The sequence below is a fragment of the Bos mutus genome, chromosome 17 (genome assembly GCF_027580195.1).
Source record: "Bos mutus isolate GX-2022 chromosome 17, NWIPB_WYAK_1.1, whole genome shotgun sequence".
Classification (NCBI taxonomy): domain Eukaryota; kingdom Metazoa; phylum Chordata; class Mammalia; order Artiodactyla; family Bovidae; genus Bos; species Bos mutus.
The window spans coordinates 17,344,532-17,371,215 of record NC_091633.1 but is presented as its reverse complement, the minus strand read 5'-3'; the positions used below and the strand labels follow the sequence as shown (position 1 = coordinate 17,371,215).

The 26,684-nt window shown below is 37.1% G+C and overlaps 1 protein-coding gene and 1 pseudogene across 9 annotated transcripts in view; one reads left to right on the top strand and one right to left on the bottom strand.

The window, feature by feature from the left end:
• ATXN2 (ataxin 2) overlaps nt 1–26,684 on the bottom strand; it is a 103,605-nt gene that overhangs the window by 51,708 nt on the left and 25,213 nt on the right. For all 9 annotated transcript variants that reach the window (XM_070386170.1, XM_070386167.1, XM_070386168.1 and 6 more), the window contains exons 2-5: nt 21,745–21,781; nt 19,548–19,607; nt 19,007–19,078; nt 18,295–18,445 (exon numbers count right to left, since the gene is read on the bottom strand). In XM_070386170.1, coding sequence (XP_070242271.1) covers nt 18,295–18,445; nt 19,007–19,078; nt 19,548–19,580 — 256 coding nt within the window. In that variant the 5' untranslated portion in view covers nt 19,581–19,607; nt 21,745–21,781. The remainder of the gene's footprint in view (nt 1–18,294; nt 18,446–19,006; nt 19,079–19,547; nt 19,608–21,744; nt 21,782–26,684) is intronic.
• On the top strand, nt 6,600–11,927 carry LOC138991506 (E3 SUMO-protein ligase NSE2 pseudogene; annotated as a pseudogene).

The window sequence follows — 26,684 nt, the reverse complement described above, 5'->3', positions numbered from 1 at the left end:
ATGTGCTTCATTCCCTGCCTGATGGAATCCAATTTAGGCAAAGGGGAAATAGAAAGGGCGTAATACTGTCCCTGCCTCCAAACGTTCCCTTCCTCTTCTGAGCCAGTGGTGCCACCTGGTGGTGACCAGAAAGAAATGTCTCAACCAATGTGCAGCCTCTGTTCCTCAGCCCCATGCCCAGGAAATGAGCTCTTTTTCCCTCCATCTCAGTCAATTATGACTCTGAAAAAAATCAAAGTTGCCTAAGAATTTTTTAAATGGCCAGAAAAGTGGTGAAAAAGTAACACTTATTTTAAGCTAAAAAAAAATAAATTTAAATTGACTAAAACTACAAAATGACATAAAACTAGATGAGATTAAAAAACCATTATCAGACTTGACATCAGAAGCCCTCAAATGTGCTTTCAGTGAAGCCTTCACCCAAATCCTCAGCTACTCATGTCATCTTTAAATTAAATCTGCTTTTCTTCAAACACTAAAATTTCAGATAAAAAACTTATTTCAATGATATTGTTCCAATACATCAATTATTAATACTGTGACCTTTTTCAACGACTTTAAAAACATATTTTCTCATCATGTCCCATGAGTTTTATATGGACCAATCTATACACAACAGAGTATCAGTTACAGTGGGTGCTATCCTAGCAACTAAGAGACCAGAGAGTTGGACACAACTGAGCAACCGACACTTTCACTTCAAAAGGCATTCTAATACAGATTAGCATGCATGTGTCCTAAGTCGTGTCCAACTCTTTGCGACCCCATAGACTGGAGCCCACCAGGCTTCTCTGTCCACACATCTTCCAGACAAGAATACTGGAGTGGGTTGCCATTTCCTTCTCCAGGGGATCTTCTTGACCCAGGGATCGAACCTGCATCTCCTACATCTGCTGCACTGGCAGGTGGATTCTTTACCACTGAGCCACCTTGGAGGCCCAATACAGACTAGAGTAACATAAAAAATAATATTTTTCTGAACTGTACACAAATCCAAGGGTTTCCCCAAGGGAAATGGAATTTGAGGCCAGAATAAGATTACATTTTTGTTTTATATTCTTCTGTTCTGTATGAGTATTTATACTATGAATATATACTAAATCGTGTATTTTATTATACAGCTATTAAAAAACACAGTATTAAAGAAAAGGATAAACAAAAAAGATGGGCATAGTGAACACACTAAGGGCTCAGGGTGTGTGGAACAGAACAACAAAAGCAAGGCGACAAGTGGAGGCACTGTCCTAGGCAAGAGAGAGAAAAAAGAAAAGACTGCAGAGAAATGGGACACAGGGAGTCTCTAGATTAGTGAATTCTTAACCTTTATTCTTTGATCTATGGATCCCTTCAGCATATGGGGAGCTTACAAATTTAAATGCAAAAAATACATAGAAAACCACAGGAGACCAATTATAATGATGTTTCCGATGGCTCAGATGGTAAAGAATCCGCCTACAATGTGGGAGACCTGGGTTTGATCCCTGATTTGGGAAGATCCTCTGGAGGAGGGCATGGCAACCCACTCCAGTACTCTTGCTTGGAGAATCCCCATGGACAGAGGAGGCTGGCAGGCTACAGTCCATGGGGTCGTAATGCAATATAATGAAATGCAGTTATCAAAATCTGAAAAACCCAATCTGTGCCACAGTTAATATATATGGTTCTTTACTGATGCATTAAACAGTAAGATCTAATAGCAAATCTAATACCTACTATAATTTTAGAGGTAATAAGCATAAAAATATTCAAATTTATACAAGTGGTATAAAATTAACTGAATTCTATAGGTGCAGAAGTTACAGATAATGCAGTGGTTTGTTGTCTACATTAATAATGGAAGGAAACACTAAATTTCAATAAAAATTTAATGAAAATAAAGATGTAATATTTTTTTCTATCCAAGTTCATGAATGCTCTGAATCTTCATGAACCATGGGGAATCCATGGAACCAGGTTAAGAACACTGGCTATGTGTTCTTAAAAGCAGGAAAAAAAAAAAAAGTATTCTGCTGTGGATAAAGGAAATGAGGTACACAGAGTAACGACTGCAGGGGATAACCATCAGGTTGCAGAAACAGGTTAGAAAAGGGTCTGGTAGAGCCTAAGCTCTGGCAAGAGCTAGAAACTCTACATTCCTAACTAACCGGCACCACAAAGGTATTTTCCCAGTCACATTCCTTTTCCTAATTAAAGCAGTAGAGAGTTTAAAAATAGAAGGCCAGGGAAGGGTCAGAGAACCCTGTGAGGGGCAAGAAAAGAAGTAGGTGTAAATGTGAAGGTGGCCATAGTCAAGAGTAGTAGATTTTGGAAGAGAAGCAGTTACGAGTGATGACAAAGTCATGAAAGCAGGTTGCTAAAATAAGATGGAAATTAACAGTATTGAAGTAACAGAGCTAAATTTTCACAGGAATAGTGTTCGTTCCAAATGATGAACCTGAAAATAAATTTTTCAAAATCTACCATTTGCAAACTAATATCTGAAGATATAAGGGTCTAAGTCATAAAACTATGTGAAACGTAAACGCATTCCAAGTGTATATAACCTCTCTGTTCTAAATATCAAGTTATATTGCAGAATAAATCACACAACAGCACTTGCCTATAAATCAGACAAAAATGCAGAAGTGGATAATGTCATTCTGAATATCCACAACTATTTTCTAATCATAATTTTGGGCCTATTAAGCAGAACTATTTAACAATTAAAATGTTGGAAGTGGTTTATTTGATACACCATGTGACAGGAGTTAAAGAACCACAAAATTCAAGTTTTTGAAGTTAAATCCACTGAGGTCAGTTAAATCTCAACTTTAAAAAGAAACGTAAGGAGAGAATGAATCAGGAAGAACTAATACTGTAAAACATTCGAAACAAGACACAAGTCCATCCTGACTTCACACGGGATAGGGTCAGGACAGGAAATTAGGATCTGTCTCAGCAGCACACTTCCCACCCCCTCAACCTCAAACAGACAACAGAGCCTTCCATGCTTATAATCTGTTCCTGTCCCAGAAGCTAAAATCCTCAATCAAACACCTGTCTTTAAAAGCTTTAATCTTTGGAGGGACTTCCCTGACAGGTCAGTGATTAGTACACTGTGTTTCCACTGCAGGGGGTACATGTCCCATCTCTGGTTGGGACATGCACCCCCTAAGATCCCACATGCCGCAGGACACAAGTCTTTTGGGCTTGTGTCCATTATTAATGTAGACAACAAACCTTCCTTCCATTATTAATGTAGACAACAAACCACTGCATTATCTGTAACTTCTGCACCTATAGAATTCAGTTAATTTTATACCACTTGTATAAATTTGAATATTTTTATGCTTATTACCTCTAAAATTATAGTAGGTATTAGATTTGCTATTAGATCTTACTGTTTAATGCATCAGTAAAGAACCATATATATTAAAATAAAAGCCAACAGTGATAAAACCATGACTTTCTATAAGATGGAGACGTGACAATAAAGGTGAACACACTGGCAAGCAAACACCTAACAACATCCTGCAGAACAGGACGGACCAACACAACAAAATTAACTAAGAACAATAGGCCAAACACCTGCACCCTGCATTTTATTCAAAATTCTGAATAATTCTTGAAATAATTTCTTACCTTGGTAGAAAAGAATGTCATTTTTCCAAACTGAACTACCTAATCATATCTTTGCCTCTAGGGCACTTGAACAAGGAAAATGAGTTTTGTGACCCAAAAGTAGAAAGGGCGTCATTTTTACCCTGGTCAACACAAAAATCTGTGAATCTCTAAGGTGTGATATCTTTTAATCATGTGATTTCAAATTGAACCAAAGTTGATTTCATACTATTCTTCACAGATACAAATTTAAATCCAAAAATTTGTGGATTTCATACTATTTTTCACAGATACAAATTTAAATCCAAAAATTTGTGGCAGGAATACACAGAAGAACTGTACAAAAAAGATCTTCACGACCCAGATAATCATGATGGTGTTATCACTCACCTAGAGCCAGACATGTGGAATATGAAGTCAAGTGGGCCTTAGAAAGCATCACTACGAACAAAGCTAGTGGAGGTGATGGAATTCCAGTTGAGCTATTCCAAATCCTGAAAGATGATCTATGAAAGTGCTGCACTAAATATGCCAGAAAATTTGGAAAACTCAGCAGTGGCCACAGGACTGGAAAAGGTCAGTTTTCATTCCAATCCCAAAGAAAGGCAATGCCAAAGAATGCTCAAACTACCGCACAATTGCACTCACCTCACACGCTAGTAAAGTCATGCTCAAAATTCTCCAAGCCAGGCTTCAGCAATACGTGAACCGTGAACTTCCTGATGTTCAAGCTGGTTTTAGAAAAGGCAGAGGAACCAGAGGTCAAATTGCCAACATCCGCTGGATCATGGAAAAAGCAAGAGAGTTCCAGAAAAACATCTACTTCTGCTTCACTGACTATGCCAAAGCCTTTGACTGTGTGGATCACAATAAACAGTGGGAAATTCTGAAAGAGATGGGAATCCCAGACCACCTGACCTGTCTCTTGAGAAATCTGTATGCAGGTCAGGAAGCAACAGTTAGAACTGGACATGGAACAAGAGACTGGTTCCAAATAGGACTGGTTCCAAATAGGAAAAGGAGTACATCAAGGCTGTATATTGTCACCCTGCTTATTTAACGTATATGCAGAGTACATCATGAGAAACGTTGGGCTGGAAGAAGCACAAGCTGGAATCAAGATTGCCGGGAGAAATATCAATAACCTGAGATATGCAGATGACACCACCCTTATGGCAGAAAGTGAAGAAGAACTGAAAAGCCTCTTTATGAAAGTGAAAGTGGAGAGTGAAAAAGTTGGCTTAAAGCTCAACATTCAGGAAACAAAGATCATGGCATCCGGTCCCATCACTTCATGGGAAATAGATGGGGAAACAGTGGAAACAGTGTCAGACTTTATTTTTGGGGGCTCCAAAATCACTGCAGATGGTGACTGCAGCCATGAAATTAAAAGACACTTACTCCTTGGAAGAAAAGTTATGACCAACCTAGATAGCATATTGAAAAGCAGAGACATTACTTTGCCAACAAAGGTCCGTCTAGTCAAGGCTATGGTTTTCCAGTGGTCATGTATGGACGTGAGAGTTGGACTGTGAAGAAGGCTGAGCGCTGAAGAATTGATGCTTTTGAACTGTGGTGTTGGAGAAGACTCTTGAGAGTCCCTTGGACTGCAAGGAGATCCAACCAGTCCATTCTGAAGGAGATCAGCCCTGGAATTTCTTTGGAAGGAATGATGCTAAAGCTGAAACTCCAGTACTTTGGCCACTCATGCGAAGAGTTGACTCATTGGAAAAGACTCTGATGCTGGGAGGGATTGGGGGCAGGAGGAGAAGGGGACGACAGAGGATGAGATGGCTGGATGGCATCACTGACTCGATGGATGTGAGTCTGAGTGAACTCCGGGAGTTGGTGATGGACAGGGAGGCCTGGTGTGCTGCGATTCATTGGGTCTCAAAGAGTCGGACACGACTGAGCGACTGAACTGAACTGATGTATACATTTCTAACATACAGAGCAACTAATCCAACTTAATTTGTTTAAAAGACTTTCAAAATAGCCCACACGCATATTTTAATACTTTACTCCTTCACCTGTGCTTCCAACTTTTCTCACTTGTACCAGAATCATCTGGGCCTTGTTTTCAAAGTAAAACTTGGGATTTTGTTTTCTGTATTTCAAAAGGGTATTAAATTGCCTACTAAAAGTAACGTTTTGTCAGAAAAATATACTCTGAATATGTTATGTTATAGGAAAGTTACTTTTAGTTTGGCTAGGAATAACTGTTTTCTTGAGTTTCCTGGAAATGAATGATAGTTACCAGTTAATGTCTATGTAAGAAAAACAAAACCTACTAGTTTTTCCCTGGTTTGGGTGTAGTGTGTATAAAAATATATAAAACTTTAAAAATATCAGTTCAAAGAATAAGCATATGTTGAGTACCTACTATGGATCCGTAAGGCATTATGCTAAGATACAACAGGGCATACACATCCCTAGGTTCTATAAACATGATTTCTAAACTCCAGAAAGTTATAATGCTTTGAGAGAGACAAAATACACTACTTTGTAAAGCTGAGTATTCAATACATGATGTAAGACAACTGATTCTCCAACTGTGCTCCATGAAATCCAATTTCTTATAGGTATCTCAGCAGACAGCAAAAGCTGAATAAATATGATTCTAGCATAAACTCCCAATCCCCTCCCCGACCACTACTTTGTAAGTGGGACTCAGCATGAGATTTCCTCGGGAATGGGGGGGGGAGGGGGGCAAACTACTCTGTGCTGAAAATAAAATTCAAAGTATAGAAGTCATTGACATAGACAATAAAAAAGACAACCACAGTGAGCAGGAAAGGTCACCGAAGACTCCAAAGAGGAAAGGAGATTTGAGCTTGGTCTTGAAGAAGTATCTAAAATTCTAGTTAGGAAGAAAGGTATTTATTCAGAGCGGAGAATAAATTCAGCAGTGAGATAACTGAGCTCAAAGATGAAGATATGAATGGCTAGCATGCAGAAAATGCCACTTAGGTCAAGAAGCAAATTAATATTGGGGAATAATGAGAGGTGAGGTTGAAAAAGAAAAGTTTCATTGAGGAGGGCCCTGAATGCCAAGGTATAGCATCTCAACTTTCTTCTATAAGCAACAGTGGTCACTGTAGATTTTTTAACACAGGATGAAATGTCTGACAACAAAATTATATAGCCTAGAGCAATAGTTATTTTGACTGTGATCTTCAGTTTCTGAGTCCTATAACTCAAAGAAAATTTACCACTCAAGGAAGAAGAAACGACAAAACTTTAGCAAGAGAACCAATGTGGAGACTATCAGAATAGCTTAAGTAGGCAAGAGAGCTCAAAGATATCAGCCTCAAAAGTACAAATACAGGAGAGGAAAAGCAGCAGTAATGAGCTCTAAGAAACACAGTAACCCCCTGAAAAAGTTCTTTCCTGAGCAACAAGCAACTCTAAGGAAAAGCAGATATACTGTATCTATTTTCAGTCTAAACATCACTCTTTGTGCAAAAATTAATTAAAAATATTAAAAGAGATTCTATGGTTTTCTAGTTAGAATCAAACCAAACCACCCAAAGCATTTTCTTTTGTTCTTTTCTGAGATCTGACCCAGATACCCCTTTGACCAAAGTCTGGAAAGAATAAACTGATGCAGAAAAGCAAATACCAAAGTTCTGTTCTTGTTAAAAATATAATTTGCAAATTAATTTATGTTTCTGTTCCTCTGAAGGAGACCAACAGAAAAGCCTAGAATATGACTAAAAAACAGGACAGACATCTCAATCAGTACACCATTCAGAACATGCACAGGACAACCGGGCTTCCACAATAAACAACCATACAAATCCTTTTGATATTACAATATACTTGATCACAAGTCTGAATAAAGCACTTGGACCCAGTAGCTCATTTAGGCAGCACCAGCTTGTACCAGACTGCATCAATAATGAAGAAACCTCATATTCTTCCTATATAAAATGAATTATTAAATTTTATCATACTATGATAAAATGAGATAAATATCCCTGAGAGAAAATATATCCTACTAAATATTAAGTTCTGGTGACTTCCCTGGTGGTCCAGTGGTTAAGACTCTGGCTTCCACTGTAAGGGGCATGGGATTAATCCCTGGTTGGGGCATTAAAATCCCACATGCTGTTCAGTGTAGCCATAAATGAATAAGTAGTAGTTCTTATTTTCCCTACTAATAAACTGCTTGTGACATGAAAAAATTGGGATTCCCTAGTTAAAACTCTGGCAAAATATTTTTAAGATAAAATATTTCACCTTAGTTTTACTAAGGCCCATTATATAACATAAAAGGCACTATAATTAGGAATTTAACATTTGAAAAGTAATTTTCTTAAAACATTAAATTAGCTAAATTAAATTGAGCTGAAATGGATATCTGACTTCAAAATATCAACCAAGTTATTAGGGAAAAAAAAATTAAACCTGCAAACCAGATTCCTTTGAAAGATCTGAATGAAGATCAGTAGTCAAGACTCCATTGGACCAAATGCACACCAAATTGTACAGCAAATCCAGGTTAATGTAACTTACAGAAGAACAAGGGAAAAATGGAAGGCAACTTTGTGAGGCTTGTTGTATTTAAAGAAACAAGGTGTTAGATGCCACAGAATGTTACATTTCTAATTGATAGAAATCAATTAGAGATAACACTATCTCCAAAAGAGAGAAGATAAATTCTAACAAAAACCTCAACAGAAAGATACACTTGGTGCAGTGACATCCAGAGGTGAACACTTTGTTTTCAGCTTCCCCATTAGGCTCCGGGTTCAGAACTCCCTTTTGAGGGGTGAATAGAACCTTTAGTTTGTGCTGTCCAAAAGAATGAAATTATCTAATTTTGTGTGAGCAGTTTTTAAAAATAAAAGGTACTGTTTTCATCTCAAAAGTTAAAGAGAAAGGAAAAGGGAAAGAAAGGGCTTTTGCAGAAAATGTAGCAGAAAAAAATCCCACGTAAATTCAGAAATATTTAAGAATTAAAAAACAAAATGTGGGAACTGTATTTCCAATACTATTAGGCAATACAGTAGTCTTTTTACAACAACTAACTCTTAAGCCTATAACAAAAGTGTTTGGAAATAGGTTAAGAAAAAGCTAATTCCAATTCTTAAACATCTATACAAACACCATTCTGTGTCCTTGGCAGATAAACATTTTACAGATTCAGACTGTTCTTTTCTAATAAATTAGAAGAACTGTTCAAGTGCACATGCTCACTTAAAACTCTTTGTGAGGTCTGATCCAGGTAAAAAAAAGCCAACAATTTCTATTTATAGTCAGATGGAACAGAAATTAAAGGTGGAGACAATTCATCCACATTCTTTCATTGCCTGGCTTTATTACTAGTTTTAATATATTCGCTATTCATAAGATTCCATTGAGACTGTGCAGGCCAAGAGAAAAAACAAAACTAAAACCAGACAGTAACTGAGTATTCTAGTCTTACACACAATACTATCAAGTAAATGGTCTTCCTGAAAATGTCCTGGACTTGTCTGAATTACCTACTAGGAGATTGCTGGCACAAATAAAGAGACATATAAATTCATGGAACATGATAGAGAACTCAGAAATAAATCCACACATCTATAGTTAATTAATCTTCAACAAAGGAGGCAAGACTATACAACAAAGAAAAGCTGGTCTCCTCAGCAAGTGGTATTGGGAAAGCTGGACAGCTGCATGTAAATCAATGAAGTTAGAACACTCCCTCACACCATACACAAAATTAAACTCAAAATGGCTCAAAAACTAAATGTAAGACATAACATCATAAAACTCCTAGAAAAGAACACGGGCAAAACATTCTAACATAAATCGTAGCAACGTTTTTCTTAGGTCAGTCTCCCAAGGCAATATAAATAAAAGCAAAAATAAACAAATGGAACCTAATCAAACCTTTAAGTTTTTGCACAGCAAAGGAAACCATAAGCAGAATGAAAAGACAACCCCCAGGAAGGGAGAAATTTGCAATGAGATTGACAAGGGCTGCATTTCCAAAATATACAAGTAGCTCAACACAACTTAGTATCAAAAAAACAAATAACCAAACAAAAAATGGGCAGAAGACCTTAATAGGCATTTTCCCAAAGACGACATACAGATGGCCAATAGGCATGCAAAGATGCTGAACATCACTAATTACTAGAGAAATGCAAATCAAAACTATAATGAGCAACCACCTCACACTGGTCAGAACGGCCATCATCAAAAAGTCTACCAATAAAAAATGCTGGAGAGGGTGTGCAGAAAAGGGAGCCCTCCTACACAATTGCTGGGAATGTAACTGGTGCAGCCACTACGGAGAACAGATGTAGGTTCCTTTCAAGGAATATAGAAGAGTTATAAATATAGAAGAGTTATAAACATGAACAATACAGCAGATACTTTGTGTATGCTCCAAAAACATACAAAGAAATAACACGCAATACTTCCCTATTATGTACCTCAAACTACCCTATGTATTAAGTTTTCCATCACCTGTTCCACTATACCTGTTTAATTTTTTTAATCTCAATCTCTGTACCACCTCCATACTGGCCTCAGTAAATGCTGATTCATCTCCATTTACTACTTGGACCCAGCAGACATACATCCTTCTCTAACTTGCCTACAGCAAGGCTGAGGCAGTAAACCTTATAATGGTACAGTTTTAACAGAAGACTATTAGAACACGGATTGACTTAGAAAACCTACTTCCTTAAAAACAAAAAACAAACCTACTTCCAATGGCCATAGGCCCAAGACAATCAGCTTCCTAGACAGCCATAAGAACACTTGCCTCTATCACCCCACCTGCCTACCTACCACAGGGCCTATCCTCCCTCCTGCCAAAAAGGCAGGCTGTCAATCCCCATCACTTGCCCAGTGTTAGAGCTGCCTGCCTGCCTGTCCAATGTTAGCACTTGCTGCTCAGCTACAGAACCTCCTGTACTCCTTGCTCCAAGATGCCTACTCAGCTGCAAGGCTGTGTGGCCAGCCCACCACAATGGAGTGCCAGACATGAATGAATCTGAAACACATTGGATTCCTCAGAATCTAAGGCTTTGCAGGCCATATGCTGCTCTGGGACCTGCCTCTTCCTGGACTGATGTGGCATTCCTAATGTCATGCACTTCAGAAAAGATTCCACTGTTATTCAGAGGACCTCACCCTATCAGACACATAGGATGATCACATGAAAACAGAACAGTTCAACACCAGAATAAAATAATCCAGACAATTTTATTTCTCACTGTTCTCTCATTACCCATTCACAACCCGAATTACTCCAACTACTACAACAGACACAAGTCTTTATGTCTCTGAACTTTATTTGGGATTTAATGCCACCAATTTCAACTTTCTGACATGGGAAGGGAATTAAGGATGGAGCCGGGGTCTGGGTGTGGGAAGTCCGGGCACAACCAGATGCAGCTACATTGGGCAGCCACATATAATTTCAAGATGCAGGGGTAATTCCACTTCAAGTTCAGGTTCAACTAGTTTTATATCCTTCAGGAGTGGAGAATCTGCACTCTCCTCCTTGAAAAACTTTCAATCCTGCATCAGCTTTGGAAAGGATAGCTTCTAGCATTCCTTTGGATCTCATGAAAACTTATACTTAAGTGAATAGTGAGTACAGTATGGATAAAGCAATGGTTGAATTTGCAATGATGGATCTGCAACTAAACCATTATTTAAAGGCTGTACAATAAACCATGTAAAAGAAGATGTCCAGAAAAAATATCCAATCTAAAATTATTAATGAAGTTGTTTTTGGCTTTACAGAATAAGAATTCTGATGTAGACTTTCAAAATAATGAAAAATATGTACAATTTAAACAACAGCTGAAAGAACTAAAGAAGCAATATGGTCTTCAAGCAGACAGGATGATGGCACAGAAGGAGCTGATGAAGATGATTGTGACTCAAAGTCAGACCGACTTCATCTGCCCCATTTACACACTTGGAAATGAAGAAACCAGTGAAAAATAAAACACGTGGCCACACCTACAAAGAAGAAGCCATTGCTGGCATGATAGAGTCTAAGCACAAAAGGAAGAAAAAGGCCTGTTGCCTGAAAATTGGCTGTAGCCACACAGATGTGAGAATGTCTGATCTCAGCCAGGAAGAGGTGCTCAGAAGGGCAACTGAAAGCCACAACAAGAAAAACATTGCCAATCTAACTAGGAAACCCCTGCAGGCAACTCCACAGCCTACCTCCTACCCCAGTCATCTGTAGAGAGTGATGCTTGTCCAAGTACTTTGACTGGCTTTGTAGCACATTTTAGGGTAAAAAATCAAAGGTTTTAGTATATTTGAAAGCATTTTTCTATGTCCCAATACACATTCAAACCTACTATATTGTTTAAGTGTTCTATAATTTTAAATAAAACTTTGATTATCAACTTTCCATTTTTCCTGAATTCTTTCACATGCTTTGGTATCTCCAACTCTAAAAATGTCTAGAGCAGAGCTAGGATTCACATGAAGTATGTGAATTTCCTAGGAAATACCACAGAATTAAATGTAGAAGTCTGTGTAAAGGTATACAGCATCCCTAAGTTCTCAAAAGGGACCAAGAATATGAATTTCTTTGTACTGTCTATAGCAATTAGCACAGCAATGAATACATTCCAGGGCACAAAAAGTATTCGTTGCCTGGCTGTAGACATTAAGACTATTTATACGTTTCCTGTTCTTTGCATGAAACAGTGCTCCTTTAAAAATATGTGAAGGCTCTAATTTCATTCATTCAAAAGACATTTATATTGAGACCATACTATGTGACAGAACACTATACTAGACGTCAAGGATGAAAAACATACAGTACACGAGGAACTCAAAGCATAATGGAGGAGACAGAAACATCTAAATATAATACAACACACTGTAAGGGAAATGATGTAGAGACATTCGAGAGGAGGCTTGTATGTGGTTGGCAGCTGATATTATGAGAGTATATAAATGACTACATGTGTTAAGAACAGTTAGCAAAGAACACAGGAATTCCCTAGTGGTCCAGTGGTCAGGATTCAGCACTTTCACTGCCGTGGCCCAGGTTTAACTCCCGGTCAGGGAACTAAGATTTCATATGCTTCAGGCAACTAAGCCCAAAACACTGCAACTACTGAGCCCACACGCCCCAACTAGAGAGAAGCCTATGTACCACAACGAAAGGAGCCATGTCCTGCAACTAAAATCTGACACAACCAAATAAATGGTTAAAAAAAAAAAAAAAGACAACAATGGGATGCAGAGTCAGCAGAAAATGAGAGTCAACAAGTTTGGGTAAGAAAGGAATACAGAATAGTAATTAGAAGAATTCAAGATAACCAATTTTCTCATTTATTATTTTTTACTTATTGTAACAAAGGAGCTGACAAGCAAAAGTCATTCTTAAGACTAAATCTAACCTGACATAAGGAATCATGTGAAATTACACAGTACTAGATGAGAGTCAAAGGATGAGTGTTACAACAAAATACATTGTTTTATTTCACTGCAGCCAGTACAATATGTATTTTTGAATAACTGTAACAGCTGATATGCAGTAGGGAAAATGATCTAGGTTTTAGACTTGGCAAACTTTTCCTGTAAGGGGCAGACGGTAAATTTTTTTTTTAGTTTTCAAAGTCATATAGTCTCTAATACAATTATTCAACTTTATCACTACAACATTAATGCAGCCAGAGACAATGCATGAACGAAATAGGCCTAACTGTGTTTCAATAAAACGTTATTTACTGATGAGTTGATTTGGTCCATAAGCCTTAAGTCTGCTGATCCCTGTTCTACAGGCTGAGAACAGTACTGAAAGGAAGTAAAGAGAAGCCATAGAACTAAAACACAGTTGAGTTAGGGTATTAAATTTTTAAAAAAATGAATAAAGGAACTGTAAGAAGAGAAGAGGAAAAAAAGAGATGAGAAAGGGATGTTGGAAAAAGACAGGAAAACCATGTAAAAATCAAGTAGCAATAATATGCCAATTCCAAGGTAAACAGATAAAAAGGCAGCTGAATGCTCTAAAAACAGATGCAAAACGAGAAGAGGAAAATGAGAGCATCCCAGGATCCGTCTGCACTGGAATTCATGTAAAACACACACTAATTCTCCAGTGATAATTTGACAGTCTCTCCTAGTTATGCTTGTACAAAAGGAACAGCCTGCAAGATCAAAGTTGTTCTTCCTTTTGCCCGTAAGTCAAACTGGAATATATACAACATTCAAGAGATCAGATGAAACTTATTCACTATTCCCTAAGATATCAATTACTGCTAGGCCTATTATTCACTTGAATATGTATATGAAAGACAACTTTTAAACCTTATTAAAATCAATGTAGTTAGTATTAAAAACTTAAAAGCCACACGCATCTTACTAATTTTAAAGTTTCCCCCAAAATAAAGAGATTTAAAAAGGAAAAGAATTTTCAAACAATATAATAATCTGCATATTTCTACTGCCTGAGGTTTTTTTTTTCCCCTCCATTTTTGGTATTGTTTGTGGAGAAATTCTTTAAGGTAAATTCAGATTAATTCTGATTCAGCTCAGCTAAATAATAAATTAGACACAATTTATGTCACTATAGGACAATGTTTAAGAATATGACTTGGGGTTAGATAGCACTTGGGTCTGTGTCCTCATTTCATCAAGCTAATTAATCCATGTCTCAGTTCCCTCACCTAAAACATGTGGATAATAATCATACCCACTTTAGAAAGAAGCTATGATGATTAAATGAAAAAATGCACATAAAATACTTAGCATAGAGTCCAATACATAGAATTGACACTTGAATTTTAGTTACATATTGCCAATTTAAGATTTTAACAGTACTATTTATTACAAGACAAAAACCCACAAAGGAAATAAATTTCCCTCTTCTTTTAGGAACCTACAATGTAATACTAGTTTTGTTCTTATCACTCATTCATTTCTATTATTTCTAAAAGAAAAAAACACCCTCAACCATCTACCCATTTAAAATGCAGGAAAGTAGTATCAAACTGATACCAACTGGGACTTTTCAAGATACTGTACAATTCTGAGACACTGTGAGGTAAGGAAAGAGTACAAATCCTCAAGATCTCCAGAACACAGCCATTCCTAGGATCTTATCACATGAAATTCATGGCTCACATGCCAGACTACACCCCAGAATCAAACATTCAGAGCCTCACCCAGGCTAAATATCATGAAATCAGAATCTCTAAAAGTGAACACTAGGTATTTTTTTAAACCCATGGGTGACTAGAATGTGAAACCAGCACGAAGAATCACTGCTTACATCCTACCTTCCTTTACTCAAGGAGATTAGAAATCTGAGTATGTGTTTAACACAAATAATGTTAATCTAAAAGCAGTACTAAATGACTTAATTTTCATAATTAATAAATCATCATGTAACTTATATGCAGAGTATATCATGTGAAATGCCAGGCTAGATGAATCACAAGCTGGAAAAAGATTGCCAGGAGAAATATCAACAACCTCAGATGATACCACTTTAATGGAAGAAAAGTGACGACGAACTAAAGAACCTCTTGGTGACAGTGAAAGAAGAGAGCAAAAAAGCTGGCCTAAAACCCAGCATTCAAAAAAGTAAGATCATGGCGTCCAGTCCTATCACTTCATGGCAAACAGATGGGGAAAATGTGGAAACAGTGTCAGATTTCATTTTCTTGGGCTCCAAGATCAATGTGGATGGTGACTGCAGCCACAAAATTAAAAGACACTTGCTCCTTGGAAGAATAGCTATGACAAAACTGGACAGTGTATTAAAAAGCAGAGACATCACTTTGCCAACAAAGGTCTATATAGTGAATGCTACGGTTTTTCCAGTAGTCATGTACGGATGTGAGAGTTGGACCACGAAGAAAGCTGAGTGCCGAAGAATTGATGCTTCTGAACTGTGGTGTTGGAGAAGGCTCTTGAGAGTCCCTTGGACTGCAAGGAGACCCAACCAGTCCATCCTGAAGGATATAAACCCTGAATATTCATTGGAAGGACTGATGCTGAAGCTCCAATACTTTGGCCACCTGATCAAAGAACTGACTCACTGGAAAAGACCCTGATATTGGCAAATATTGAGGGCAAGGGGAGAAGGGGGCGACAGAGGATGACATGGATAGCATCAATGACTCAATGGACATGAGCCTGAGCAAACTCAGGGAGACAGTGAAAGACAGGGAAGCCTGGCATGCTGCAGTCCATGGGGTTGCAAAGAGTTGGACACAACTTAGCAACTGAACAACAACAATAAATCATGCCAATTAATTATTCTTAAAGTTTTCTCTACAGTAATAGAATCTCCAAAACAATACTTTTATAGATGCAACTTCTGCCAGGATAGTGCTAAGAATCAGGACTAAGAGAACTGAAATCCTAAACATATGACTTGATACTATTTTCAGAACACTATACACTGGACACAATTATGTAATTCACTAAACTCCTACAGTCCTTAAATAAAATACCTGAAATTACTCCACTACTCAATGTTCTCATCAAGTAAACTATTATGTATATAGTAAAATACATGCATCCCCTAATGAATGTACTGAACACTATCAAAGCTATTGCTCTGATTTGGATTTTCTTGGCTTTCTACAATGAACACAATTTACCTAAGAAATAAAGGCATAATAAAATAATAAACAAAATAATAAAAATTTAACGACTAACTTTGTAGTTAGTCTTGATTGATCCTTTATAAGGATCCTTTACAAGGATCAATCTTTTACACTGATCTTTTACAAGGATCAATGAATGGGACATAAATGTCTTCAAGTAGTATTTATCCTTTCAAACTTAGGAAATGTCAATTCTCTTTAAGAATACTAAAAAAGCATGTTATGAATGGTTTCGAGCTAAATGGCCTGGTACCCAACAGATCAGGGAACATCTGTTGCAGCCAATACTTTTTTCCCAGAGTGCTAAGTGCTAAACTCAACTAAAATTTTATTTTTCCTTTTGATTTATGATCCAAGTCAATTTTAAAATTTAAAACAGTGAAATATTTCAACAGTTTAAGTATAAATAATTTTGTGCTCCTAGGCATAAGTAACGGAGAAGGCAATGGCACCCCACTCCAGTACTCTTGCCTGGAAAATCCCATGGATGGAGGAGCCTGGTAGGCTGTAGTCCATGGGGTCGCTAAGAGCTGGACACGACTGAGCAACTTCCCTTTCACTTTTCACTTTCACGCATTGGAGAAGGAAATGGCAACCCACTCCAGTATTCCTGCCTGGAGAATCCCAAGGACGGGGGAGCCTGGTGGGCTTCCGTCTATGGGGTCGCACAGAGTTGGACACGACTGAAGCAACTTAGCAGGCATAAGTAAGATGAACCCCAAAGGCAATTACTAAAAAAGACTTGTTGGTACTTCCCTGGTGGTTCAGCGGTTAGGACTCCGCGCTTCCAGTGTTGGGCAACTAAGATCCCACGTGGCCCTAGAGGCCAAAAGACTTGTTTGCTTGTATGGGCCACTGAAGGACTCTTAGAGTTGTGAATCAAAGACACAATATAACTAATACAATTATGTAAAGTTTAAAAATAAAATAAAATTAGAAAAAAAAATAAAGTACCTTCTAAACAACAAAAAAAAATTAAAAAAAAACAAACAAAGACACAATATAAGAAGATACAAGATCAGAGCACAGTGCTTTCATCAACAATGCAAAAGCAGTTTCATAGTACCTAGAGCAGCTTGTTTCTGAAAAAGCAATCTATAAATAACTAAAGCTGAGAACCTTATTAAGAGGTCCAATAGAAAGGCTTTAACTTTCTGGTGGCTTGTAATTTGAAATAACAGTGTAGAAGTAGTATCAGTGTAACAATGAAAACAGTTGGTATAGACTGAATGATGAAAACAAAAAATTGTTATAAGCTGCAACAGAAATGACTACAAAATTTCAATGCCACTGCTGCCCTCCCCAACAAAAAATCTTTTAAGAGTTTTAGAGCCAGTTTCAAAATCACCCGAGAGGCTTTCAATGTGTTACTGAACACTCAGCATTGCAAAAATAGCCCAACAGAGTCTTTCAGTGTGTTATTGAACACTCATCATTGCAGAGTATGCTCTCCAAATGAGTGACAGCAATTCCCACATCTTCTTCCTCAACAGACACCTGAAATAGACTGAATTTTAACATAACTACATCACTATTTCATATTCTTAAAATAGTCCCATACTCTGAATATTTCTTCCAATATACATGTTCTAGTCACATTTTTCAACTTCATTTAGACAATCATTTTCCATCCATAGCTCTCTGCCTTTCTCCTTTATTTCCGTGCTTTTGACTTCTTTCCAGATTAAAAAACTATTTATAGAACAAGCATAGAAAAACATACATAGTAATATTTAAGTATTATTTATAAACATTATAAACTAAAAATATGTAAGCTAAACATTTAAGTTGAACAGGACAAGAAATTTTTAGTTGAGTACTATTAGTAGCATTGACAGTAAAACTTCAGAAAATTCTTCACAAACTTGTTTTTAATAGAATACAAGTCTTCATTATTTATCCTGCCCAAAGTACCAAGGAATATTCCTCTGAAGTTTTAAATATTTTCCAACAAAAATGCATTTAAATTCCCATTTGCCTTATTTCTTTTTAAAAATAAAAAGAGAAAAAGGAAAATTCTGCCATCAGTATAGAATCTTTTCTTGAATAAATCTAATAAACCATGAAGCATATTTAGGAAATCAAAACTCACCTCTTCTTGCATAACTGGAGTCCATATCTTTAAACTGCACCACAACAAAGTCTGAACACTTAAACAAAATACTCTCCATTATTTCTTCACGTTTTGGCCCCGAACTGGATTCTGTACTTTTCTCATGTGCAGCATCAAGTACCAGATCACACTAAGGAGGAAAAAAAAAAATTAAAAACATTTATAAAATAAAATCCAACAGGAATTCCCTTACACATCAAGGTACTATTTCTTATATGCCTTTGGTAAAAAATTATCTCAAGAGATCCTTATAATCATACTGTTTTCTCAGTAATATGATCTAGTATTCCAATATTCTAAAATTCTCTCATCTAAAAGTTGGTCTTTGCTTCCATGGTTTGCCTTAAGCACAACAGCAGTAAAGAGGAAAACAATAAACCACTAGGACCCCTCTTCTAGTCCATAATGCTTGCAAAGGCCAAAATATTTTAATAAGCACAAAGAGCAAGAAGCTGTTCTGATTATACAAATATGTCTATAAAGTAATCAGTACTTAAAACCAAAGAGTAAAGTCATTCAAAGTGGTTTTAAGAAGTGCATTAAAGGTAATGTACTAAGCATGAAAATGTGACAAAAGTAACTGTCTCATAACTATAAATTGCTAAATCAGAAACTAATGGACACATGGAAACATACACACTAGTTGGTGATTCTCGGGGTTTTACATTATTTTTGAAAAAGTAAAAATTACCTTAGGACTGTATGTTTTAAAAACTCCTTCATATATACCTCCATTTTTCACTTGTACTTCACATTTGGATCCCTAAAAACACATAATTAATTTATCAAAGAAACAGTGTGCTATGCAGTCATGGAAATAACTCCTTTCATTCTACTTTTTTCATTCAATGTATTAGGTAATCACTGACAGAATAAAAAAATTTTAAAATATTAACAATACACTTAATTCTCAAAATTCTTCAGGAGGTCCTGCTCAGTCTGCAGTATAAGTTTAAACTGGGAAATTTAGTATTTTTGACTCTAGCTTATTAAATAACAAAATAATGCACTAAAGACAATCAACTAGTAATATTTTGTACACAGCAGACTTAACAAGATTGCTTTTACAGTGAGTTACAATGACTTGAATAGAGTTCTAATTTGTTTTCTACATCATCCTGATTAAACATGATCTAAGAAATGTTACTTTTATCATTCATTCACATTTAACTTCAAGAAATTATTTTATTCCACTCACAAGGCAGTTTCTCCCCAATACTCTGAAAACTTACAACAACTGATGTAAGAATATGAACCATCCTCATATTTGCATAGATTCCATCAAAAGAAATCTGTAATATTAAGAAAAAACATTATTGGCACTCATTATTTATCTCTCTATATATTACAGTTAACACTTCTTCTGTTACAAAATGTTTAGTTAGCTTTATACCTCATACTCATTAAAGGAAGATTTGGTTTACTACAATCTTTTCCTCCTTACAATGTATAAGTTTGCAAAGGTGAAATCAATCATACAAATTAAATGTTCTAACTATCTATGATATTAAAAAAAAAAAAGGCAAAATTGGACTTCCATATATGAAGAAAGACAAAGTCATAGAACAGAAGACAGATCAGTGACTTAAGAGTAGGGCTCACTACAAAGTGGCATGTGGGATTTCTGGAAGTAACAGAACTGTTCTATTATTTCGACCGTGGTGGTGGTTACACAATGTATACAACAAAACTCAAAGAACTGTACACTAAATAGGGTTAAATATACCTTACTAAATAAATAGGGGCAGAGGGGGAACCTCTGTACAAGACCCTTGCCTATCTTTTCTCTTAGTAAATCTCAATCAATGATATTGCTCTAAGGTCTAATAAACCACATCACTTCTTATTACACACTACATAAGCACGTGTCCTGATTCTAAAGAAAATCTATATACAAAAAAGGCAAAGTCTCAAAAATTAGTGACAGCTTTGCATTTATTTCTTGCATTTTGTGGAACCTATATCTTCTGGCCTTTGGGCATAGTTCAATTTCACTGATAAAGTTTCGGCATCTAAAACCATTTTCCAAAGGAGAAAAATGAAAGAAATAAAAGACAGCACATTATTTCTGAAAGAGATGGGAATACCAGACCACCTGACCTGCCTCTTGAGAAACCTATATGCAGGTCAGGAAGCAACAGTTAGAACTGGACATGGAACAACAGACTGGCTCCAAATAGGAAAAGGAGTACATCAAGGCTGTATATTGTCACCCTGCTTATTTAACTTATATGCAGAGTACATCATGAGAAACACTGGACTGGAAGAAACACAAGCTGAAATCAAGATTGCCGGGAGAAATCTCAATAACCTCAGATATGCAGATGATACCACCCTTATGGCAGAAAGTGAAGAGGAACTCAAAAGCCTCTTGATGAAAGTGAAAGAGGAGAGTGAAAAAGTTGGCTTAAAGCTCAACATTCAGAAAACGAAGATCATGGCATCGGGTCCCACCACTTCATGGGAAATAGATGGGGAAACAGTGGAAACAGTGTCAGACTTTATTTTTGGGGGCTCCAAAATCACTGCAGATGGTGACTGCAGCCATGAAATTAAAAGACGCTTACTCTTTGGAAGGAAAGTTATTACCAACCTAGATAGCATATTGAAAAGCAGAGACATTACTTTGCCAACAAAGGTCCGTCTAAGTCAAGGCTATGGTTTTTCCAGTGGTCACGTATGGATGTGAGAGTTGGACTGTGAAGAAAGCTGAGCACCAAAGAATTGATGCTTTTGAACTGTGGTGTTGGAGAAGACTCTTGAGAGTCCCTTGGACTGCAAGGAAATCCAACCAGTCCATCCTAAAGGAAATCAGTCCTGAATATTCACTGGAAAGACTGATGCTAAAGCTAAAACTCCAGTACTTTGGCCACCTCATGTGAAGAGTTGACTCAATGGAAAAGACTCTGATGCTGGGAGGGATTGGGGACAGGAGGAGAAGGGGACAACAGAGGATGAGATGGCTGGATGGCATCACTGACTCGAAGGACGTGAGTCTGAGTAAACTCCGGGAGTTGGTGTTGGACAGGGAGGCCTGGCGTGCTGCGATTCATGGGGTCGCAGAGTCGGACACGACTGAGCAACTGAACTGAACTAAACTTATTTCAAAATCAAGACGCCAAAGTTTTGCCAACTATGGTCCTAGCGTTCCATTCATCTCATTAATCATTTTTATTTGCCTTTAGTCATTTGTAAAACAAATGAGTTATTATTAAGTATGAAAAATCAAAATACTATTTACAATAGTTCTGCATTTCACACATTATAAAACAGTTATAGCTAATAATCTTATGCTAAGCAGTACTAATCTATAAAGGTTATCTGAGATACAAGGCAATTTGGGGGGGGCCTTGGCTTTTGGTCTGTGGGATTTAGAAATCACATTTCCGTTACCAATTTTTCCAAACAAGTAACACTGAAATTACTCACCGTGGATTGAGGCAGTCCTTTGCTACTGTTTCGGCCTCTGAAAAGATTAAATATTTATGAAATTCAACAAGCTAAGCAAGCTAAAATATTTTTTCAAATTTAAAATACCTTATAATCCCATCCAAAAAAAATACACTATCTGTGGGGAAGGATCATCCAATGTGAAGTATAAGGGCTACCTAAGCATGACGCTTGCTGTGCTTTCCAGGCTCAGAGGCCTGCAACAGATATGGGTCAGAGAAGGGAGGAAGGAGGAAAGAATGTGACCATAATCAAAATTAAGTGAATAAAGTAAAAATTAAAACAACCTTACAGAAATAACCAATACCAAAAACAATAATCCCCTCTCCAAAAGTTAACCACTCTGTCATAAAAAACTACTCAGGAGCAAAATACAGATTATATTACCAATTTAACTGACACACTTGACTAATAACATCAAGATACCTCCATTTTCCCCTCACCTCTTAAAATAGGTACTGTGTCTACAACTGCAGAAAAACATTTGAAAATAAGTTAAATCATTCAAAGCATTTTCATTTTAAATACTAAGTGCTCCTGTTAAGATCTATCTAAGTAGCAGTAATCAAGTCGCTCAGTTGTGTCCGACTCTGCGACCCCATGGATTATAGCCCACCAGGCTCCTCCATCCATGGGATTCTCCAGGCAAGAGTACTGGAGTGGGTTGCCATTTCCTTCTCCAGGGGATCTTCCCGACCCAGGGATCGAACCCAGATCACCCACATTGTAGGTAGACACTTTACCGTCTGAGCCACCAGGGAAGTCCAACAGCAAACCAAACCACTCTCCCTGCCAAACCACTCCCTCTGAAACAATGCAGTACACCTATGTCAGTTGTCAAGTAATTTCCAGTAATGTGGAGTCTATTATCAAGTAAATTTAGAGAACAAAATATACTGTAAGGCTTGCTCCAATGGAAAAATTAGCCCCTCTATTATGGAAAAAAAAAAAAAACACAATAAAGTAAAATGTTATCAGCTCATAAGTATTACTCTTGAGGAAGAGTATTGCAATCTCATTCTAATAAAATAATCACAACACTCAAAACCACAAACTTAAAAACATTCAAAGAGAAGCACAATTCAGGTGAAAAAGCCTAGCAGTATGAATGGTGCCAATTTCCAGAAAAGCAAGATTGATATTAGTACTCTGAGGTCAACTGGTTTTGTTTCTAACTCTCATCTACCTTTTCCCATCTAGAAAATAACGTCTTTGACCAAATAACCCGAGATTACTTCCATTTTTATCATTTCTGCCTCTCACACAACACACATAAAGTCCTAAAGTTTAAGCAATTTATAAAACGTACTACAAACCAGACAGTATATAGTAAGCACCACGTCAAATCTCTCACCCCTACTTTACAGGTGAGGAAATGGAAACAGTAGCAATATGTCTTGACCAAAGTCATCTAGTTTATGAGCAAGAGCAGATATTTAAACCAGGTGATCCAAAGTATAGACTTTGCATTTCTAGGTTATGCTCCTTCTCTGAAATTGTATCACAAAAAATTAACTTGACAATAAAGCCTAGCCCAATCTCTGCATCTTTCAAAAGCCATCTAAATGTATTATGTTTTTCTGTTTATTTGTAGTCGGTAGCCAAAGGCTATAAAATGTCTAAGTATTACCATTTTATCTTATCCTAGTGGTCGCTGAGATGCTACAGTTAAAAGATTTAAACAAATGACACTAATTAAGTGCCCTTAAATTTATGCAGTGTACCCACAAGGCTACTTAAAAGAGTTTAAAACATAAAATTCTACCCACAAGGCTACTTAAAAGAGTTTAAAACATAAAATTCCGTGATAGAAACCACATTTTTTAAAAAATTGAGTGCACACAGTTATATTTTTGATTAATAAAGAGCAACTGTTTTAACAATCCAGTTTACTCAGTAGAACAACCTGGTCAACAGGAAAATCATCAAAGACTCACAGTGGTATAAAGTGGTATAAAAGTATAGAAACTACTGATTTCCACTGCTCTACCAGGTGGCTGGACACCTAAAGGGGATGTTAGCATACAACAGTAGCATTCTCTGAAACCGATAAAAAGCCCACATTCATTCTTGTTTTTTTTCTTTTTGAATCCACTCAGATTATGGTTGACTTTTAGTTTTTTTTCCTTTGGTATTTCAGACAAGCATTCTAATATTTCATATAGTAAAAAAAAAAAAAAAAAAAAAAGAATCTAAAACAAAAAACCCAACCAAGATATTTTAGTTCTAAATATAAGTATAATGCAACAGATCAGATTTAGCAAATCAATAATATCCAGGATTTTAAATTTTCAACCGTCACTGAACATGAGATTAAAATGTGAATCAAAATACCAAATAAATATAAATATACAAAATAATAATAAAGAGCTTATATTGTTTCAAAATAATATAGTAGGGAGGAAACAGGGTTAAAAATGAAACAAGACTGGCATGAGTTGCTAACTGCTGAAGCCAGGTGCAGTGGTATGCAGGGGTTCATTATATCATTCTTTTTACTTTTCAAAATTTCCGTAAGTTAAAAAAGTCTTCTGACATGACACAAAGGGAGTCTGGATTCAATCAAGTGTATAGATCTTCCAATTTACAGAGACCACTGGGTAGTAGAGTAAATTAACTTACACCACGAGGTTACAAGTCAGTTAAATCCAGAATGTGGTAAATTTGACTCAACAGATGACACTTTGGCATGTCAAGAAAAAACAATGTAGAGGAAAAATTATTACACATTTGAAGATACACAATATGAAAAGCAAAATGTGTCTTCCCAATTTCAAAACCTATCACAGAGATTTTCCTGGTGGTCCAGTGGTTAAGAATTCGCCTGCATGTAAAACAGATAGCTAGTGAGAAGCTAACACAGGGAGCTCAGCTCAGTGCTCTGTGACAACCTAGAGGGGTGGGGTTAGGGGTGTGGGAGGGAGGTTCAAGAGGGACGGGATATATGTACACTTACAGTTGATAGATGGGGAAACAGTGGAAACAGTGTCAGACTTCATTTTTGGGGGCTCCAAAATCACTGCAGATGGTGACTGCAGCCATGAAATTAAAAGATGCTTACTGCCTGGAAGAAAAGTTATGTCCAACCTAGATAGCATATTGAAAAGCAGAGACATTACTTTGCCAGCAAAGGTCCATCTAGTCAAGGCTATGGTTTTCCAGTGGTCATGTATGGATGTGAGAGTTGGACTGTGAAGAAGGCTGAGCACCAAAGAATTGATGCTTTTGAACTGTGGTGTTGGAGAAGACTCTTGAGAGTCCCTTGGACTGCAAGGAGATCCAACCGGTCCATTCTGAAGGAGATCAGCCCTGGAATTTCTTTGGAAGGAATGGTGCTAAAGCTGAAACTCTAGTACTTTGGCCACCTCACGTGAAGAGTTGACTCACTGGAAAAGACTCTGATGCTGGGAGGGATTGGGGGCAGGAGGAGAAGGGGACGCCAGAGGATAAGATGGCTGGATGGCATCACTGATTCGATGGACGTGAGTCTGAGTGAACTCCGGGAGTTGGTGATGGACAGGGAGGCCTGGTGTGCTGCAATTCATGGGGTCGCAAAGAGTCGGACACGACTGAGCAACTGAACTGAACTGAACAGTTGATTCACAATGTTGTATAGCAGAAACAAACAATATTGTAAAGAATTATTTTTGAAAACAAATAAATATAAGCTTAAAAAAAGAGAGACTCTGCCTTGCAACACAGGGGATTGCAGGTTTGGTCCTTGGTCGGGAAAGTAAGATTCTGCATACTGTGGGACAAAGCTAGCCTGCACACCACAACTAGAGTCTGTGGGGCACAAGGGAAGATCCTACATGACACAATGAAGATCCTGAGTGCCACAACTTAGCCCTGACCCAGCCATATAAATAATTTTCAAAACTTATCACATAACTAAAGAAATCAAAATAGTATGGTACTGGCATTAAGGACAGCTATAAAAATCAATGGCATAGAATAGAGAGCTGAGAAATAAACCCTCATGTTTATGGGCAACTGATCTTTAACAAGGGGAACAAGATCATTCATGGAAAATCTCTTTAACAAGTGATGCTAGAAAAACTAGATACTCACATGCAAAAAAAGATGAAGCTTTACCTTACACCATATATAAAAATGAACTAAAAAATGGGCCAAAGACCTAAATTTAAAAGCTAAAACCATGAAACTCTCAGAAAAAAACAAAGGGAAAATATTTATGGCTTTGAATTTGGCAATAATTTATTAACTGTGACTTCAAAGGCATACAATATTAAAATATATATATAGGATTTCATCAAAATTAAAAACTTTTGGGCAAAAAACAGTATCAGCATAAAAAGACAATCCACAGAATAATAGAAAATACTTGCATATATCTCATAAGGGGTTAATATCTGAACTACAGAGAGAACTCCTATAATTCAACATCAAAAAACAAATCTCCAAAGAAATTTATAAGTTGGCCAATAAGCACATGAAAAGATGTTAAACCTCACCATTAATTACGAAAATTCAAATCAAAACCACAATGAGCTACCTCTTCACTCCCACTACAATGACTATTATAAATAACCAACCAAAAAAAAAAAAACAACACCCACAAAACCAAGAAAATAACAAGTGTTGACAAAAATGAGGAGAAATTGAAACCCCTGTACACTGCTTGTGGGAATGCAAAATTGTGCAGCTACTGTGGAAAATCGGAGAAGGCAATGGCACCCCACTCCAGTACTCTTGCCTGGAAAATCCCATGGACAGAGGAGCCTGGTGGGCTGAAGTCCAGGGGGTCGCTAAGAGTCGGACACGACTGAACGACTTCACTTTCATTTTTCACTTTCATGCATTGGAGAAGGAAATGGCAACCCACTCCAGTGTTCTTGCCTGGAGAATCCCAGGGACGGGGGAGCCTGGTGGGCTGCCGTCTATGGGGTCGCACAGAG